Source organism: Pyrus communis, chromosome 9, assembly GCF_041283825.1.
Source record: "Pyrus communis isolate YQ-2024b chromosome 9, ASM4128382v1, whole genome shotgun sequence".
NCBI classification, from domain to species: Eukaryota; Viridiplantae; Streptophyta; class Magnoliopsida; order Rosales; family Rosaceae; genus Pyrus; species Pyrus communis.
Window position 1 is genome coordinate 3,606,628 of NC_142573.1, and position 17,603 is coordinate 3,624,230.

At 40.0% G+C, this 17,603-nt stretch overlaps 3 protein-coding genes across 6 annotated transcripts; 1 reads left to right on the forward strand and 2 right to left on the reverse strand.

The window, feature by feature from the left end:
* Window positions 1–2,295: 2,295 nt before the first annotated feature.
* Window positions 2,296–6,858, forward strand: LOC137739499 (LRR receptor-like serine/threonine-protein kinase RPK2). 4 transcript variants are annotated; one of them, XM_068479085.2, is made up of 3 exons: window positions 2,296–2,730; window positions 2,893–2,982; window positions 3,093–6,858. In XM_068479085.2, the coding sequence occupies exon 3, from the start codon at window positions 3,124–3,126 to the stop codon at window positions 6,553–6,555; it is 3,432 nt and encodes a 1,143-aa protein (XP_068335186.2). In that variant the 5' UTR covers window positions 2,296–2,730; window positions 2,893–2,982; window positions 3,093–3,123; the 3' UTR covers window positions 6,556–6,858. The 4 variants fall into 4 exon arrangements, with proteins under 4 accessions (XP_068335186.2, XP_068335187.2, XP_068335189.2 ...); XM_068479086.2 differs by having other exon boundaries at window positions 2,309–2,730; window positions 2,851–2,982; XM_068479088.2 differs by having other exon boundaries at window positions 2,312–2,730; window positions 2,893–2,991.
* Window positions 6,859–8,293: 1,435 nt separating this feature from the next.
* On the reverse strand, window positions 8,294–11,442 carry LOC137739641 (ninja-family protein AFP3). The gene is made up of 2 exons (XM_068479285.2): window positions 10,175–11,442; window positions 8,294–8,932 (listed from the first exon to the last, which is right to left on the reverse strand). Exons 1-2 carry the CDS (start codon window positions 10,839–10,841, stop codon window positions 8,520–8,522), a joined length of 1,080 nt encoding a protein of 359 aa, XP_068335386.2. The 5' UTR covers window positions 10,842–11,442; the 3' UTR covers window positions 8,294–8,519.
* Window positions 11,443–13,374: 1,932 nt separating this feature from the next.
* LOC137740213 (nuclear transport factor 2) lies at window positions 13,375–17,603 on the reverse strand. Its single transcript, XM_068480050.2, has 9 exons — window positions 17,302–17,603; window positions 16,248–16,434; window positions 15,574–15,868; window positions 15,248–15,480; window positions 14,988–15,168; window positions 14,699–14,820; window positions 14,534–14,599; window positions 14,022–14,085; window positions 13,375–13,917 (listed from the first exon to the last, which is right to left on the reverse strand). Exons 2-9 carry the CDS (start codon window positions 16,431–16,433, stop codon window positions 13,676–13,678), a joined length of 1,389 nt encoding a protein of 462 aa, XP_068336151.2. The 5' UTR covers window position 16,434; window positions 17,302–17,603; the 3' UTR covers window positions 13,375–13,675.

Here is a 17,603-nt window from a genome sequence, read left to right on the forward strand (position 1 = left end):
TTTTTCTTTGGTTTGGTGTGTATGTGGTGAAATTTTAATTGAACTCTCCAAATTTTTCTCGTGCACACAATCACTTACAGAGAAAAAATAGTCATTTTAAGCCTAGTTCAAGGGCCAATTAAGTTTCAGTTCCCTTAAAACGACATTTCACCAATGCACATGGGCAAATATAGAAAAATTTGACTAGATTGGAGTAAGATTGATAACAAACATAACCACATTGGTATTATCAAGTGTTTTTTCGGCACATGACCAACATTTACATATACCTCGTAAGAATGCAATTCGATCAGGTCCATGAAATATTACCATTGTTGTACAACTATGTTATAGCACATGCTCTAATAACAATACGTGACGGTGTGTGATACTACTAGGTGTTTAGTGTGCAAGTTAAAGAACGTCACTCCTACGTCAGGATTGTGTAATCTACAATGTTCAAATTTCAACATCTAAGTTGGCTTTTTCTTATGAGGTGGAGGTGTGAACTTTCTGTAGGAACTTTAGGTACGTGACAAAACATCTAAAAAGCAACCTATCTGGATGCTGAGAAAAGCCTACAATTTTTATCTATGCAATTGCTTTTTCAATAGAGTATGTTTATACGTGCATCCTTTGCCCACCATATATATGATAATTTATGTAGAACTTTAAACAAAGAATTTTAAAAGCAACACTCTTAATTTGAAAAACAACACTCACGGAGAACTAACTGGATTGTTGGCAGCTGAACGAACGGGTCCAAGTTTCATATTGGGAACGAATTTTCAAAACTTCTCGAGTTTTAGCAAAAGCCGTTTTCGGGTGTCGTATCGTCTAGTTGAAATGTATGAAAGAGAACGTTATTTTAGGAGGATGATACCAAATTTTATTGCAATGATCGTGTAACTCAATTAATTAAAAGCATTTACTTTCGTATGTAAAACTCTGAGTTTGAATCCACAACTGTATATATCAAATAAAAAAGTTTCGTTCTATTGATAAAAACTTGAAAACCAAGCAATTAAGGTGGCTTTGCTGGTGCATAAGATATAGGATCTTCTCAATCAACTAAACCCTTATTATATAACTCACGCTAGAAGGAAAACAAGATGATAGAACTTCCACAACTCTTTGAAAATAGGATTTTATCAGGATTGAGTATCTTATTTATTTTGTAATAAATAAGCAGTATCAATCTTGTTTAGAATTGAGAAACCAATCACACATGCATTAATATTTTTAGTTATCTAAACAAAAAAAGTCTTCAAAAACAACATAAAGACATAGACATTGAGAGCATCATGATCCTTCACCAACATTTATAAGATCCGTGATCTTATAATCATCTTTATAACACTGTTCTCTGATGTGGAAGCCGTAATTTTTAATCACTTACGCCACAAATCCGTTGTTGTGTAGAATCAATCTTAACCACGAAATAAGGGATAACAATCTTTATTTGGTGGAAGGAACACATGCACTTCTCTACCCGGGATTTTTCTCTTGTTTTGGGTAAAAGTAGTATGTACACATCAAATACCTATCAATCGCATTCCAAGCTCGTAACTTTCCAAAAAATTAAAGCACAATCAATCGCATTCCTTTGCCTATCTGGACCTCATCAACAGTAGAGTAGACCCCAACACCCTATTAAAAAGAGAGGGTTTTTAGTGTGTTAGAAACACGATCGAATGCATCATGTATAATAATATAATTAGTTAAAAAATTGAGGCAAAAATTTTTAACAAAATTTATTATGATATTTGGTGTACTGAAACGGATTTCCGGTACACTAAAAATATGCGGCCACGTGTGCAGAGGTTTTGAGCCGTGAGGAATTCTTTAACCTCTTCTTACTCACATAAATCTCCAAAGAGCCCCAGAGCTTCGGATGTATTAACTTTAAATTTCAAAATTTTAAATTTTAAATAATAATTTTACAGTTAAAACACTAGAAGTATCGGATACTCCAAAGCACATAACAAAGTCCCGCGTCACTAAGTAGAATAACTTTATCACTGAACACGTTGATGACGGTATTTTAAAGCTAATCAACTGATATTTACAGGGTAATAGCAATTTAGCAAATTGCGCACTTCATTCACACGTATAAATTTAAAACACATGACATTTCGTTATCTGTTGAGGAAGCCGCCACGTTGACGGACCGGCTTAAGTACGCCATTTTTGAGTGCATTTATTGACCGGCGGTGGACCCCGTCCTCTTTATGCATGTCTAGTGGGCCCCAGCACCCACCAAATGCGACACGACCGCGAAAATGTGAAGAATTTACCCTTTTTTTAATTGAAAACAAAAATAAAAAACAAAGATGAAAAGGAAGAAACATGAAATAGAAAGAAAAAAAAATGGGAGACAAAGAAGAACGCGTTTTCTTCCCGTAAGAAACACAGCTGAATGACTTGACTCTCTCTCTCTCCTCCTCAATCTCTCTCTCTCTCTCTCATCAGGGACCAACTAATTTAGGGTTAGGGTTTCCATGAACCCCTTACTCTTTCTGTGCAAGGAAAGGGTTTTTGGGGTTTTGATCTCTTGGGTTCCGAAGACTCTTTTCTCCGCCGCAGGATCGACATGAATTCCCCAATTTGCAAGAGGAATACGCAGTCTCTGAGCAAAATCCGATTAGCAACACCGCGCTGGTAGCTTACATCGATTGGATTTGAGTTCCAGGACAAGAAAAAGCAGATTTCAAAGGAAAAGCAAAGGATTTTATTCCTACTGCTGCGAAGGTACCTATAGTGTGATGTTAAATTTACCCAAGTTTTCGATTTGGATTTGGTTCCGAGTTTTTGGGTTTTTCACTGGTCAGTAGAGCATTAGTTAAAGTAGTGATCTTTGTGTCCGTACAGTTGGTAGTGGGAAATGAAAATTTCCATGTTAATTTGTTGCAGCCGCCATGGCCTCCGAAAGACGGCATTCATGTAAGAGCAAGAAGGGGTCGAGCAACTGAAAAGTTATGGTCATAATTCTAAGCTGAAATTGTAAGAATTGTGAGTTAAATTTCAATGCTTTTGAATCGTTATAGTGTTAAGTCATTTCCTTAATTTCAAGATTTATGCTGAATTTGTGTGTGATTTTGTAATTTTCGCAGCGAACCGCTTAGCAGAAAAGGGTTTTGAGAGATGGGTTTTTCTCCGTCTTCCTCTTCGGTCATCAAAGGACATTTTTTTCGCAGACCCTCTTGTCCAGTGTTTGTTCTGAAGCTTGTTTTGCTCTTGTGGGTGTTCTGTAGTTCCCAGAACTGTGCTGTTCTTGCTGATACTGACGCATCGGTGCTTCTGGAGCTAAAAAACTCTGTCTTGGATCCTTCAGGCTTGCTTTCTGGCTGGAACGGTCGGCTCAGTTCTGGTCATTGCTCATGGACCGGCGTCTTCTGCAACTCAAATTCTCGAGTGGTTTCGCTCAACGTTACTGGGAATGGCGGAGAAACCGAAGGTAGATCGAAAACTATTGCGTGCTCAGATTTTTCTCAGTTGCCGCTTTATGGATTCGGAATCAGAAGGAGCTGTGAGGGTAGTAGAGGAAGATTGGCTGGGAAGCTCCCCTCTGTAATTGGTAAGCTCACTGAGCTTAGGGTCTTGTCCCTCCCCTTCAATGGTTTTGATGGTGAAATTCCTAGTGAAGTTTTGGGCTTGGAAAACTTGGAGGTTCTTGATCTTGAGGGAAACTGGGTAACTGGGTCGCTGCCCTTTCAGCTTAATCCAAATTTGAGGGTTCTTAATCTAGGGTTTAATATGATTAAAGGTGAGATACCGACCTCCTGGTCAAATTATATGAGCCTAGAGATCTTGAGTTTAGCTGGGAATCTCATAAACGGAACTGTTCCAGGTTTCATTGGTAGGTTAAAGGCGGTGTACTTGTCATACAATTCACTTAGTGGAGATGTTCCCAGCAAGATTGGAGCAAATTGTGGGAAGCTTGAGCATCTTGATTTGTCGGGTAATTTCTTGGTTCATAACATTCCAAGCAGTTTGGGAAATTGCAGCCAGTTGAGGACGTTGTTGCTGTATTCAAATATGTTTGAACAGGGTATTCCAGCTGAACTCGGACGGCTTCAAGCTCTGGAAGTGTTGGATGTGTCGAGGAATACCCTGAGTAGTTCATTGCCACGTGAGCTGGGGAATTGTTCTCAGTTGTCTGTCCTTGTGCTGTCATCTATGTTTAATCCACTTCCACGAGGTAACCATACCGTAGTGGACTCTTTGTTGGAGCAGTTGAATGCTATGAATGACGACTTCAATTACTTTCAAGGTACAATGCCTGTAGAAATTACAACCCTTCCGAAGCTAAGGATCTTGTGGGCACCAAGGGCAAGTATTGAGGGCACTTTCCCAAGCAATTGGGGTGGTTGTGAGTACTTAGAGATGATCAATTTGGCTCAGAACTTTTTGACTGGGGAATTTACTAGTGGACTTAGTCACTGCAGGAAGCTTCAGTTTCTTGACGTGAGCTCTAACATGCTTAGTGGGGATCTTGTTCAGGATCTTCATGTTCCTTGTATGGTTATGTTTGATATCAGCGGAAACATCTTGTCAGGTTCAATACCTGAATATGTCAACAGAACTTGTGCTTCTCCTTTTGGAGATTTTTCTTTCAAGTCTGAGGATCCATCCTCAACCTATGTTGCATTTTTCACTTCTAAATCCCAAGTTGGAAATTCATTGCAAATGCATGGGGAGGGTGACAGTCTTATGGTAGTACACAACTTCGCGCACAATAATTTTACCGGCGCTTTGCAGACGCTGCCTATTGCACCTGAAAGACTAGGGAAACAAACTTTTTATGCATTCTTTGCTGGAGAAAACAAGATTTCTGGAGAATTTCCAGGTAAATTATTTGGCAAGTGTGAGGGATTGGAGTGGCTGATTGTTAATGTAAGCCACAACAAGTTAGAAGGTCAGATTCCTGCTGAAGTTGGCACTATGTGCAAATCTCTTAAAGGTTTAGATGCATCTCGGAATCAGATTACTGGTCCAATTCCCTCTACCATCGGGAAACTGTCTCTTGTCGGCCTTAATTTGAGTTGGAACATGTTGAGGGGTGAAATCCCGACCAGTCTTGGCCAGATAAGTAATCTGACGTATCTTTCCTTATCTGGCAATCTCCTTACAGGTGTCATTCCGTCTAGTTTGGGGCAGCTGACCTCTTTAGAAGTGCTTGAACTTTCTTCAAACTATCTGACTGGTGAGATACCGAAAGATCTTGTGAATCTGCGGAACCTGACTGTTCTTCTGCTCGACAAGAATAATATTTCTGGTCAGATTCCATCTGGATTGGCAAATGTGACCACACTGTCATCTTTCAATGTGTCTTTCAATAACATCACAGGTTCACTGCCTGCGAATAATAACCTGATGAAATGCAATGCTGCTATTGGAAACCCAAATCTAGACTCTTGCCCCATGTTTTCTCTGGCACAGCCAGCTCCGGATTCTCAAGGACGAGTTGGTGATTCACAACCTTTTGCTGCTTCACCAGTGGGAGGTCCAGCTCAGAAGACTGGGAACGGTTTCAATTCAATTGAAATAGCATCCATTACATCTGCATCGGCCATAGTTTCGGTGCTTATTGCTCTTGTTATTCTGTTCCTGTATACACGGAAATGGAATCCAAAGTCTGGAACTCAAGGTTCTACCAGGAAGGAAGTTACAATTTTCACGAACATTGGGGTTCCATTGACCTTTGAGAATGTTGTGGGAGCCACAGGAGGTTTCAATGCTAGTAACTGTATTGGGAATGGAGGTTTTGGAGCTACCTACAAGGCAGAGATATCACCTGGAATCGTGGTGGCAATTAAACGGCTTTCAGTTGGAAGGTTCCAAGGAGTTCAACAATTTCATGCAGAAATCAAAACCCTTGGAAGGCTTCGCCATCCAAATCTTGTCACTTTGCTTGGTTATCATGCCAGTGATACAGAGATGTTTCTAATTTACAACTACTTGGCGGGTGGTAATTTGGAAAAGTTTATTCAGGAAAGGTCAACAAGGGCTGTGGATTGGAGGGTACTTCACAAGATTGCTTTGGACATAGCCCGTGCACTTGCCTACCTACATGATCAGTGCGTACCACGTGTCCTTCATCGTGACGTCAAGCCGAGCAATATTTTGTTGGATGATGATTTTAATGCGTATCTCTCAGACTTTGGTTTGGCCAGACTTCTGGGAACTTCGGAGACCCATGCTACTACTGGCGTTGCTGGAACTTTTGGATATGTTGCCCCAGAATATGCAATGACTTGCCGTGTTTCAGATAAGGCTGATGTATATAGTTATGGCGTTGTGCTTCTGGAGTTACTCTCTGACAAGAAGGCACTGGATCCCTCTTTCTCTTCATATGGAAATGGATTCAACATCGTTCAATGGTCATGTATGCTTCTTCGGCAAGGCCGTGCAAAGGAATTCTTCACTGCTGGGTTATGGGATGCAGGCCCTCATGATGATTTAGTAGAAGTTCTGCACTTGGCAGTAGTGTGCACGGTTGACTCTCTCTCAACCAGGCCTACAATGAGGCAAGTTGTACGACGGCTTAAGCAACTTCAGCCTCCATCCTGTTAGCTGCTTTACAAGGTTTGTATTGGTTAACATTAGCAGTTTGTAGAAAGGAGCTCCAATTTTTATGTGCCTGCGCATTCAGTGCGCTTTTGGGGACACTGGCGTTAGGTTGATTTCTGAACCTTGTGATCCCACTTGTACATTGTATGATAGTTCTGCCCCCAATTTTTTCAATGTTGCTTCTCTGATTAGGGGCCTGGCCAATGAATCTGCAGAAGAATGCAGATATTCCATTTCCTCGTCTTATACGTGTATATTCAGCTTCATTTGTTCAATAACACAGAGAGTAGACATGTTTTCTGGAAATTATCTAAATTGTTTAGTGTGGTCGAGTTATTCATATCTGTTATATGATGCACCGAAATGATCAGTCGTGTATGATATCCAATTCCTTGATATCTTGTGCTGCTGCAATGACTCCGACCATCCTCTAGAAGTCTTCTGTGGAGGATTGTTACTATACACGTGCGAGCGGTTTCAGTCGGAGAGGAAGCTATTGGAGGTGAAGTCCTTATTCTCTTTTATTGTTACCATGTTATCAGTAATGAGTTTAAGATACTGTGTTCGTACTTCCGAGTATGTTCATAATTTGTATTTCTCGACTTTCCAGGGACAAGATTTGGATACTTCTTATCCTCCCATTTCAGCCTTGCTTCCAGCCAGACAAACAAGAGGCAGCTTTGTCCGCCATGGAGGGATTAAAAAAGATTCGACATTGTTGCTGAGGCCCGAGGGACCAAGGGAGGTTCGACATTGTTGCATGGGCTCTACTGCTGGGTTATGGCATGCAGGTCCTCTTTTCTCAACGGTAGTGGCGGACTGAGTCGCGGTGTAAGCAACTTCAGCCCTCGTTAGCTGGCGAACGAGGCCTGTATCGGTATGACATATAGTAATCTGTATGGCCTTCGGCTAAGAGCCTCCATCGCTCATGCACTCGAGGTCCCGTGTTCCGTTCCTTGTTTTATACGCGTGTTATGGTACTTGGAAGTTAATTATTTTTCCACTTTCAAGTGCAATGATTGTCGGTGGGTCTGGCATCGTTTTCACTTTTAAAAAGGGAGGGTAGTTTAGAAGCAACCCCATGCGACGAGAGTCATTTGGGGACAACCTAACTGGTTGGTAGGAAGATAGAATAATTGGCAACCTAACTTTTTCTTTTCCTCCGTACGCATAACAGCAACGCGATCCCTATTTTTTCTCGTTACCTCTTTTTCTAATGGCGGTATATCACTTTCAACAAATTAATTAAAATAATCCCCTCAAAATGAGAAACTCTTAAGCGTCTTTGGAAACTTTATTTTATGGAAGTAAGAATTGCTCGATGGTGACTAGGAGAGGATGAAATACATCTGTGAGTCTTTTCAACCCAGGACTAGTGGACTGCCGTTGCAAACTCACCGGCTGGTCCCCTTTTTAAATGAATAGGACCTCCACATATAAATAATAAATGAATATCACAAAACTACAGAACTAGGGCGGTAAAGTGCCTGTTCCGTTTGTTTTAATGGAAAATTAATAAAAATGATTTGAAAATTTTGAGTTTTAACAATAAGAATAAAATAAAAGGTAAAATGAATAGTACTATAATTGATTTTTTAATGTAAAAATATAATTGTTATTTAAAAGTGAACAGTTCCAGAAGCTTTTAGTTAAAATTCCTTTGTTTTAATTGTCGAAGTGTTTATTTCTAACATTGTTTAGACTAAAAGTTAATAAAGTAAAAATGAAAATACTAACAAAATAGAACTGAACGACCTATTTCAAGCCTGCCAAGTTTATAAACATCATAGCCTTCCAACAAGAAGCTTCATGTACCGAGTTCAATACAAGTGCCCACAAATCCATTGAAAGACCAAATTTAAATATGCCAAAAAACAAAGGGTAAAAGCAACATTGATGCATCTTTCCCTACTTCCTCCCTCGTCCTCACATCTAGGTTTTGACATGGTCCAAAAGGGCACTAGCAACTACAATAACGGACTAGGATTCACCACTATATGCTTCAACGGGTGCTCCACGTCACCTCCGCCGGCATGCTTCACAAACTCCGCCGGTGAGAGAAAGCTGCCATGGCAAACGCATACTATCCTCACTTCCTCACCCTTCTTGTATCTGTAAAGAAACCCTTCTATTCTTTTCCCGTCAGGGCCATCTCCTGTCGTAGACACACAGGGCATGTTCTCCAACACGTTCCTCACGATTTTGTTGGGGCCGGCTTCTGGAACTGGGGGTTTATTACAGTTGATTTCCATTTGGACTCCAATGAACTGACCTGACCTTTGAGCGGTTATCATCCTTGGTGTCGCTAGCAGTTCCTTCTCAGCCTTTGGCGAAGACTGAGCTTCGGTGTGGCTTCTTGCTTCGGTGCATTTGTGCACTCCTGCATTTGCATATCCAGAGGTAAAATGTGAGATAACACACGGGCTATGACAACACAGTCCAGAAACAGATTTTAACAGATCCTATCCATCTGCAACATGAGGAAATCGGTTGATAAAACATCAACCGGAATCTATTACATCATTGACGATATAGAAACTCGGACCCTTTGTTTTTCAATGTGCTTCTAGTCCATATCACAGACTCAATGGCACATCATAATTTACTTGTGTTAATCTCTGCAACCACTTCTTTGTTTAAAGCTAGTTTCGTGAACTAGTTTGCCACTTCCCCTAGACGCTTTAAGAGACGAAGTTCTTACTCTAGGCCTTTAAGGTTTTACAGGAAGGTAAAGTGGATAAGTGATGAAATTGAGGTTCCCCCGTAAAACCAATTGGCAATATGGGGAAGTAACTCAAGATCATATAAGCACATAGCAAACCTTGTCCCTCACTGATGTGGGACAACTCTCAACAATAAGGAGCTTTGGTGGTAAAGCACCACAGAGGGGATCTAAGGGAGCGCCGTTGAGCTGCCCCAAACGAATGTAAAAGGCGCCTAAACAAAGTCAATCATGCGAAACTACTAATCTAGAATTTCACTCGAGACGATACTTATCACTAGGTCTCATAGAAAACTTAGGTTACATTGTAACAAGGTTAGACCCATTACACATAAACCCCTAAGAACATGGCTAGCAGCACCCTCAACCGGTTCATCGAGAAAGGCAATTCAGAATTACCAAAAACTATAGTCAAGTACACTGCCAAACATTACCATTATACGAATTGGGTGCACATTTAGTACCTAATTGGGAAGGGAAAGAGATCCTATGGATCTTTTCCTCCAAAGCAATCAAGTAATCCGGACCTTTGAAATTTGATCCAAAATTTTTTTACTATCTTCACTGTTTTTAGCCGTTGAATCAAATTTCAAAGGTCCGGATCACTTGATCCTGGGGCTTGGAGGAAAAGATCCGAAGAGGATCTCTTTCCATTGGGAAGGGAAGGGGAGGCCTATTGCCATTTTTTTAAAAACTCGAAAGTCTCAAAGCATGATGAAACTTTGAATAAAATTCTTGTAAGAATTCAAGATCCTACACAATCACTCACTCACAACAATTGAAACCAACTGCAATCAAATTGAAACGATGTGGGCGTAGCTAAGTTGACTAGAACAGTGCAATTTAGATTAGAATAGAATATCGCTCGACTAGGAAAAAGAAATTTAGAAATGAGGATACCTTGAGGTGTAGCTGCAGCTTGGCTCTCAGATTCCGAAATCCCAGTTGAGCCACTACCTCGAGATGCCGCCAGTAGCGGCGGAGCAGGACAATTGGGCATCCCCATTGCTCTAAACTCATCCACAACCTTCACAAACTGCTCTCTCCTATGAACCCCATTCGCCACTTCCGCCGCTTTATCCTCCTCGCCGCCGTTCTCCCGGCTCCGATCCCTCGGCACCTTCAAGTTCCTCAGCTGCTTCTCCGACCTCTTCCTCTTCGCTTCCATTCTCCTCAAGCTCTGCAGCTCCTTCCTCTTCCTCCACTCCTCCTCCGTCTCCGTCGGAAGAGAACAAGTCCTCATCAGAGGTACCGCGCGCGACGGCCCTGACACACGACATGTCGTCTCTTCTTCTCTTGCCGGGGTAAAACCGAAATCGGAGATTGACGACGAACGTTTTAGAGCCACCATTTTGGCTCTCGCGGGGTCCACTCCGAACCGACCGTTCAGCGACAGGCCCAGGCTCAGCTCAATCTCCTCCGAATCCTCAGAGGTCGGCTCCCCGAATTTTCCCGGAAAACTGTTTCCGGCAACCATTTGCCCATACAAATCGCCCGGAAAATTACTCCCTTGCATTGGGAACACCTGCTGGGTTGCTACGTTCCCGCCTTCCTCTGTTTGCGCCATTGAAAAAAAATAAAAATTGCAGAAAATCGCCGGAACCGAAATCTAATAATCGAATACCCAGATCAATTTTTTTCACGAATTCAGAACAAAGAAGTAGAATTTCACCAGAAAAGTGTGAAAACTGAGAAATTGAAGAACCGCCGGAAACCCAAATCGAAATGGTCAAATTCAGAGCTACCGGGGTGAATTGTTTTAAATTTTCGAAATCGGGAAGTACAAATTCAGCAGAATTTTTTTTAAAAATATATGAAAAATTGGGTAAATTTTAATTTATCTTATGGTTTACATCGAATGGTGATTCCAGCCATGTTTCCACGAACACAGCAGCACAAATCCCATACTTTCCCGCACTTTCTCGGTGCGAATTTTCGACGGAAACGGCGAGAAAATCCATCTCAGTTGCACCAGAGGACGAAGACCATGAAGCAGAGGAACATCTACAAGCATTTTCCCAAGAACATTGAAAACAAATAGACTTTTTACCAAAAGAAAACAAACAGAAATGTGAATACCGAAAAAGCCCCTGAGAGTCGTGGAGTGGCGACGCGTGGAGAACATGAAGAGCCCCGACAAGCACGTGGCTTGTGGAAACGGCAGATGTGAGGACACTGGCCCAACATGCGTCGCCAATCTTGGGCTAACTGGATTAGGTTGCTGGGACACGTGTCGTGACGTCAGAGGACGCCACGTGGCTTGGAAAAAATCCCGTCGTCGTCGAGTGCCATTTCGCTTTATCCGAAGCGTGAAAATCTATCCATCTATAAACAATCCGGATCCTCTTTGTGAGAATCACAGATATTTGTAAATCGTGTTAATTTATTGTATATTGTGCGGTCAGAAATTATTTTAAATATTTTTATTTAAAATTAAACACATATATTGTCTGATAAAAACTGACTCGCAATATGTTCGATGATACTCTTGATCTATTTTATAGACCATCTCAATTTTTCGTATTTTGTAAAGTTAAAGTGATGATCGCGTCAAAGTCTATTTTATAGTTTACCATTTACATATTAACTTTGCACAAAAATCTACTAAATGTAAAATTATTTGATTTTTCTATTAATATTGTTTACCTTACTAACACAGATTGAATCTTTATTACAATGATCGTTGCATGACTAAACGATTTTAAATCTGGTTGATAATTTGCAAGACTGATATTTAAGGAGTGACTTAGGAAAATAAAGTTGAGAAATTAGACAAAATAATTCGATTGAACGTCTGAAAAGAGTCTCATAGTATGTTCAGAATTCAACGGTCAAATCTTATGGGCAAAAAATTAAATAAATCTTTATAACAGTTAAATAACCCTCCACAGTCCACACCCATTGATCATAAACTAAATGCTAAACAAATTAATTAATTAATTAATTAAAAAAAATGTAATGATAAGGAAGACAAAGACAGAAGAATCCAACGGAGGAGGAGGTGAGGAGGTGAGAGTGACACGCAAAAGGGCGGTGTGAGGTGCTCAGGTGTGGACCCCAAAAGCCCCAAGAGGGCCAACTTGCTGCAATTGTTGTTTATTATCTCGATGTCTTGCAATCAGAGAACTGCCACGTGTCGACATGCAGTCAGGGGGCGCGTGGAATGGATGGAGACAGCGAGCCCAAGTTGCAGACAAGGAAATATCACAGAGGATTCGCCCACGAGGAAAAGTGAACTTGTCCACTTCGCGTGTCCCACGCACGCGTCCTGTCAGACCAATTATCACGTAATTTGGGAAAATAAAATTAAAAATATCGGATGCTCATATATTATTTTTCTCACGGGCAATGTTATCGAGAACATCTTTTTAGACAATATTTTATGCATGTGATGTTACGGTTGATAATTAAATTTTGTGTTTAAATTAGTAAAAAGGAAATCCAATCGGACAATTAAAAAGAAAAAAAAAGATTTTCCTGGCATTTCCTTTCCTCACTATTCTTTAGTAATAATTTTGAGGAAATGATATGTTTATACACATTTATGTTTAATTATGTCGCTTATTAAATCTAATTATTGGAAAATTTGTGTATTTTGTAAGAGAAGAAAAAATTGTAATTATTATTTATCATATTTCTTGTTATCAGAGTATTACCTATTCACTCATGTTATAACACATCAAATTCAACTACTACCATTTTATGACATTTGGGTTATTGGGTATATCCAAATTCATGAAAAATTATCTTGTTTACGGTTGCATCTTTACACAATGGTGCCAATTCAATTATGTTATAATCCGTGAATTAGTAACATTACGTAGCAATCAAACTGTCATATAGAAATAGTTTCCCCAATTGCACATTGATTTAGGGCCCAAGACAACTTTGGGCTACTATTAAACATCAAAATCGTTAGGCACAAGGATATACTGAAGCAGGTGGCGGTGCTAATCTACTAACGTTATAGTACATGAATTAGTAACACCACGCAACAGTTTAACCTCTGACACTAAAAAGTTCCCTCTACGGAGGAGAAGAAAAACACCGAAAACTCAAAACCAAAAAATCACTGGTGAATCCATGAACAATTCAAAGCATACCCAAAAAAAATTCCCATCTATTGAACTCTTTAGGGTCTTCTGATTACAGCCACTAGACACCAACTATGCCGGAAAAACAGAGGATGTCATCAAGTTTCTGGGAACAGTTGCATCACATTCCCAATTGAGACAAAATTCTCTAATGGTAAAAATTAATCCTACACCTACAGCAAAATGCCTCTTCATCTTATAAGATTATGATTATACTACTTACCGTCAACACTTCCGAGTGCACCAATCACGAAACCAATTTTGTTAAAACACTCCCGCAAAAAAAACACGATGCACGTGTTAGCTTTTACGCAGAAACAGCATTCTGCTTCGGTCCACTTGAACGTCCACCCCTCCCTCGCACCTGATAAACATCTCCACTGCGCCCGGCTGGACCCCCTCTGCCTCGGCCTGAGAATTCGCCCCTGCTCACATACTCGCTTCTGCCAAAGCTCCGGCCACTGCCATAGTTCCCACGGCCTCTAAAGCTGTCATTCCGGAACCCTCCCCTTCCAGCTGGAGGAAATCTACCTCTTGCACTGCTACCAACTGGAAAAACAAGCATTCTACGTGCATGAGCTTTCAAATATCTTCCGATGACACATTCCATTGGATTAGTGAAGGATAACAGCATAAATTGTATGTCCACTTACCTCGAGTTGTAGTTCTCTTTATCTCGATGACAGCTTGACGGCCACCAATAGTGATTGGTGAAGCCTGAAACATTAGGTTCTCTTATTAGATACGGAAGAAACCCAATCAAACATCCGAAATAGTATAAGTGAAACATGAATGAAGTTTTACAGGCACTCCTAAAAACTTAAAACAACAATGAAGTTTATTTGAAAGCCTAAAACTATGACAACTCAAACCACATGCACTTAGAGCTTAAATTAACATGCTATGAAGATTGTAATTCACATCGGCTACGGTGAAAGACCATCTAAACTTGATAGAACAGAGTACCAAAATACAAGCCCGACAAGAAGACAGTGGAAGAAAGAATTGCCATATCCTAATCATAATGTTCAAGTCTGACAGACTTGGTTTTCAGGAGAGAGAGAAATCAAGAGAGAATGATGGAAATTAATAATACAGCAGCATCCAGATCTGTTAGAAATCATATTTCAGAGAGCAGAAATTAATAATAAAAAATTAGACCTACCTGGATGGCACTATTCATGGAACTTGAAGACTCAAACTCAACAAATCCAAAACAGTGGCCCTGGAGCTGCACACACAAAATAGTACGGAAGGGGTGAGAAATGTGTCAGAAAATCTAGATCCGGGCAGGATATACTTTTGGGATGCAAGACATTTTAACACTAACTTTCTTATTCCGGACTTGGACGCCTCCTTGCTTTATTGGTCCAAATTTCTTGAATTCTTCCTCAAGCTGATCAGACGTCACGTTTAAAGGCAAATTCCTTATGTAAACAGAATAGCCCTCAACTATAACGAATGCAAATGTGTCATTATATAAACAAAATAAAACGATTAAATTTAGATACACGCAAAATATATTTTAGTTTTATTTAGATTTTCAAATAAAAAAAACTAGCAAATATAAACAGAAGAAAAAAGGGGAAACGGGAAAAAGTCAGAAAAACCAAGCATACCTTCCTCATTAGTATCACCACTCTCTAGGGCACTAGTGCTAGTTGGGGCTGATGCTTCAGGCACCGAAGCAGGTGCAGTTGGCCCAGGCAAACTAGTTTCCGCTACCTTAGGAGCCGCTCTTACAGTATTAGTTGGCACATAAACCTTATTTGGCCCTGGACTCCCTTTGGGAACTCTAACCTACAATAACATTTGATAACTTTTGTAAGTCTTTAAGAAAAATTATGGCTAAAGGAAAAACTTGTGCCCCTTAACTCACAATTGATGCATACGACTTCTTTGGTGTATCCTCTTGTGCTGTCATAGAATCCGGCTCAACTGCCACAGGGACATTGTTTCCATTTGAATAAGATGGGGGTTCCACGTCAGATTCTTTAGCAGATTGTCTCTCATGGTCCGATGTGTCATAAGTTTTCTCAACAACAATTAAATTCTCTTCAACTTGAGTAGTTTCCAGATCAGGTGCAGGAGGATCAGGAACATGAGTTGGCTCTGCAAACAAATAATACGAAGTGTAAACAGGTTCCTGCTACAATACCAAAACTAGACTAACAAAAAAGAACAGAAAATGTATGATAGGATTACCTGGATCCTGGCTTGAAAGGACTGTTGTGGCATCATTAACTTCATTAACTGAATGGTTTTCAAACAGTTGTCCATCTTCCACAAATCTAAAGACATCATTCAATACAAAGAACCCATTGTCTTGAGGGGCAAGAAAAAATGATTGGGCAAATTTCCTTTTCAAGTTATCCTTTCCCGTTAAACATCCAGTAACTAACACAGTCACCCCTTCTTTAAAAGACTTCTGAGCATCAGCAGTCATTATCTCAGCCTTATATTCGTTGTAATTTAATGAAAGGATCTTCTCATTGATTCCCTGCTCCAAGAAAAAATTGACAGAAAATAAGACTAATGACCTTGGGAATTTGAGAGCATGGCAGTGTCTGCAGGACTGGACATTCAAATAAGTATTAAACAGGACAAAAAAGCAACAGGTCAAAACTTAAAAGGGACCACGCGCAAATGATCAGGTAAACAATCAATGTGCTTCAATAGTTCAGCGGAGTATCCGAAACATCAAACATAAAAGAACTGCCTATATGAGTCGCCAACATGCATTTGTTTATAAATGTACTCTTTGATGGTTTTAGCAAATTTTTCAACAAATGTTCCATACTTGCAAATTGGTCTCTGATGTCATAGACCATTGGCAATGACACCCAGAAAAAATAAAAACTTGGCAACCAAAAACTTACTTCCATAGTGGTCACTGATGTCATCACACCATTAGAATCAGGCCGGCTTAGTACACTTGAATCCTGATAAAACCGATGGACTAGGCCTGGGTTATTGTGAAGAATATGGTAATACTGCTCAATGAAAGCATTTCCAACAAGTTGGGCACTAGGAGTGGGTGGAGGAATTGCTGTCTGCAAGGCCATTCTGCGCAAAAAATCCAGAAATAAAATACCACTACACAATTGTTCATATCTCATCTAACCAATCACTAAAAGATAACTAACTCAAAAACCACAAGGGGTAATGGAACCTTAAAAAAATTCCAAAAATTAAACAAAACAATAGGCACTTAAAATGTATCAAGGGCACTAAAGAACTAATCTTTCTTTCGAAGAAAGAAAAGAAAATCCCAAAAGTAAAGTAATAACTGCAAATAGGTAGTAGGAACTAAGAACTTATGGAGCATTACGATTACATGCCTGGATATATAACACGAAGGAGCTAACGATACAAATACGACTTTCTTATAAAGAAAACTCAAGAGACAAGCGCAAAGAGAAGCCGAAACCACCACATTCTGAGAAAAGCCCTAGAACCACCATAAATTACAACCATTTTCCATAAAACCGAGAACAACATAATCTGCTCAGTGAGCACTGAAAATTAGGCAAATCCCAATATTTGAGAGAACAAACTGAAAAAACCTAAATCCTTTGAAGCAGCAGAACCACATTACCTGGATCCAAACGCAGTAAAGCTCAAGAACTAAACCCTATAACCAACCTCATACTCCAAAATACACAAAACCCACATCATAAAATCAGAGAAATTGACAACCAGCCCAACGTTCACACCCGCCGGGCACAAAATCATAAAATAAAATCCATTAATCCACCAATTAGGGCAATGCGTCATCACATAAATTAGTAAAAATCCGAGCAACAATACGATTCAAATAACAGAAAAAAAAAAAAAAAATAGCTTCATGGAATCTAATATACAACCTAGAAAATTACACAGTAACTAAAGTTAAATGGAATAATCAGAGACATGAATGCGAATAAAAGTTACCCTTTTGTTGGAATGCTATATAGGTTTGGGAGTGACACAGATTTGGGGTCGATGGAGATGGTAGGGTACCTTCCGCCAAACAAGTGCGAGTGAGCGAGCGAGCGAGTGAGACTGAGAGCGAGCGAGAGACAGAGGGAAAGACGAACAGTTAGCGGGCAAAAAGGAAGAGTCTTTGCGAGAGGGCAACACCGAACCCTGATGCAAAATTCACACTTTGGGTTGCGCAGATTGGTTCAAGACTTCAAGTAGAACTCTTTTACACTTTTTCTCATTTTTTATTTTTATTTTTACTTTTTAGAAAT

Bases quoted from the DNA above. Each gene is read 5' to 3' on its own strand.
- LOC137739499 (XM_068479085.2), top strand. From the start codon at position 3,124: ATGGGTTTTTCTCCGTCTTCCTCTTCGGTCATCAAAGGACATTTTTTT.
- LOC137739641 (XM_068479285.2), bottom strand. From the start codon at position 10,841: ATGGCGCAAACAGAGGAAGGCGGGAACGTAGCAACCCAGCAGGTGTTC. The intron at 8,933-10,174 runs GTATCCTCATTT...ATGCAAATGCAG, and splicing joins AGCTGCAGCTACACCTCAAG to GAGTGCACAAATGCACCGAA.
- LOC137740213 (XM_068480050.2), bottom strand. From the start codon at position 16,433: ATGGCCTTGCAGACAGCAATTCCTCCACCCACTCCTAGTGCCCAACTT. The intron at 14,821-14,987 runs GTATGCTTGGTT...CATTCGTTATAG, and splicing joins TGGTGATACTAATGAGGAAG to TTGAGGGCTATTCTGTTTAC. The intron at 14,086-14,533 runs GTAGGTCTAATT...CTAATGTTTCAG, and splicing joins CCATGAATAGTGCCATCCAG to GCTTCACCAATCACTATTGG.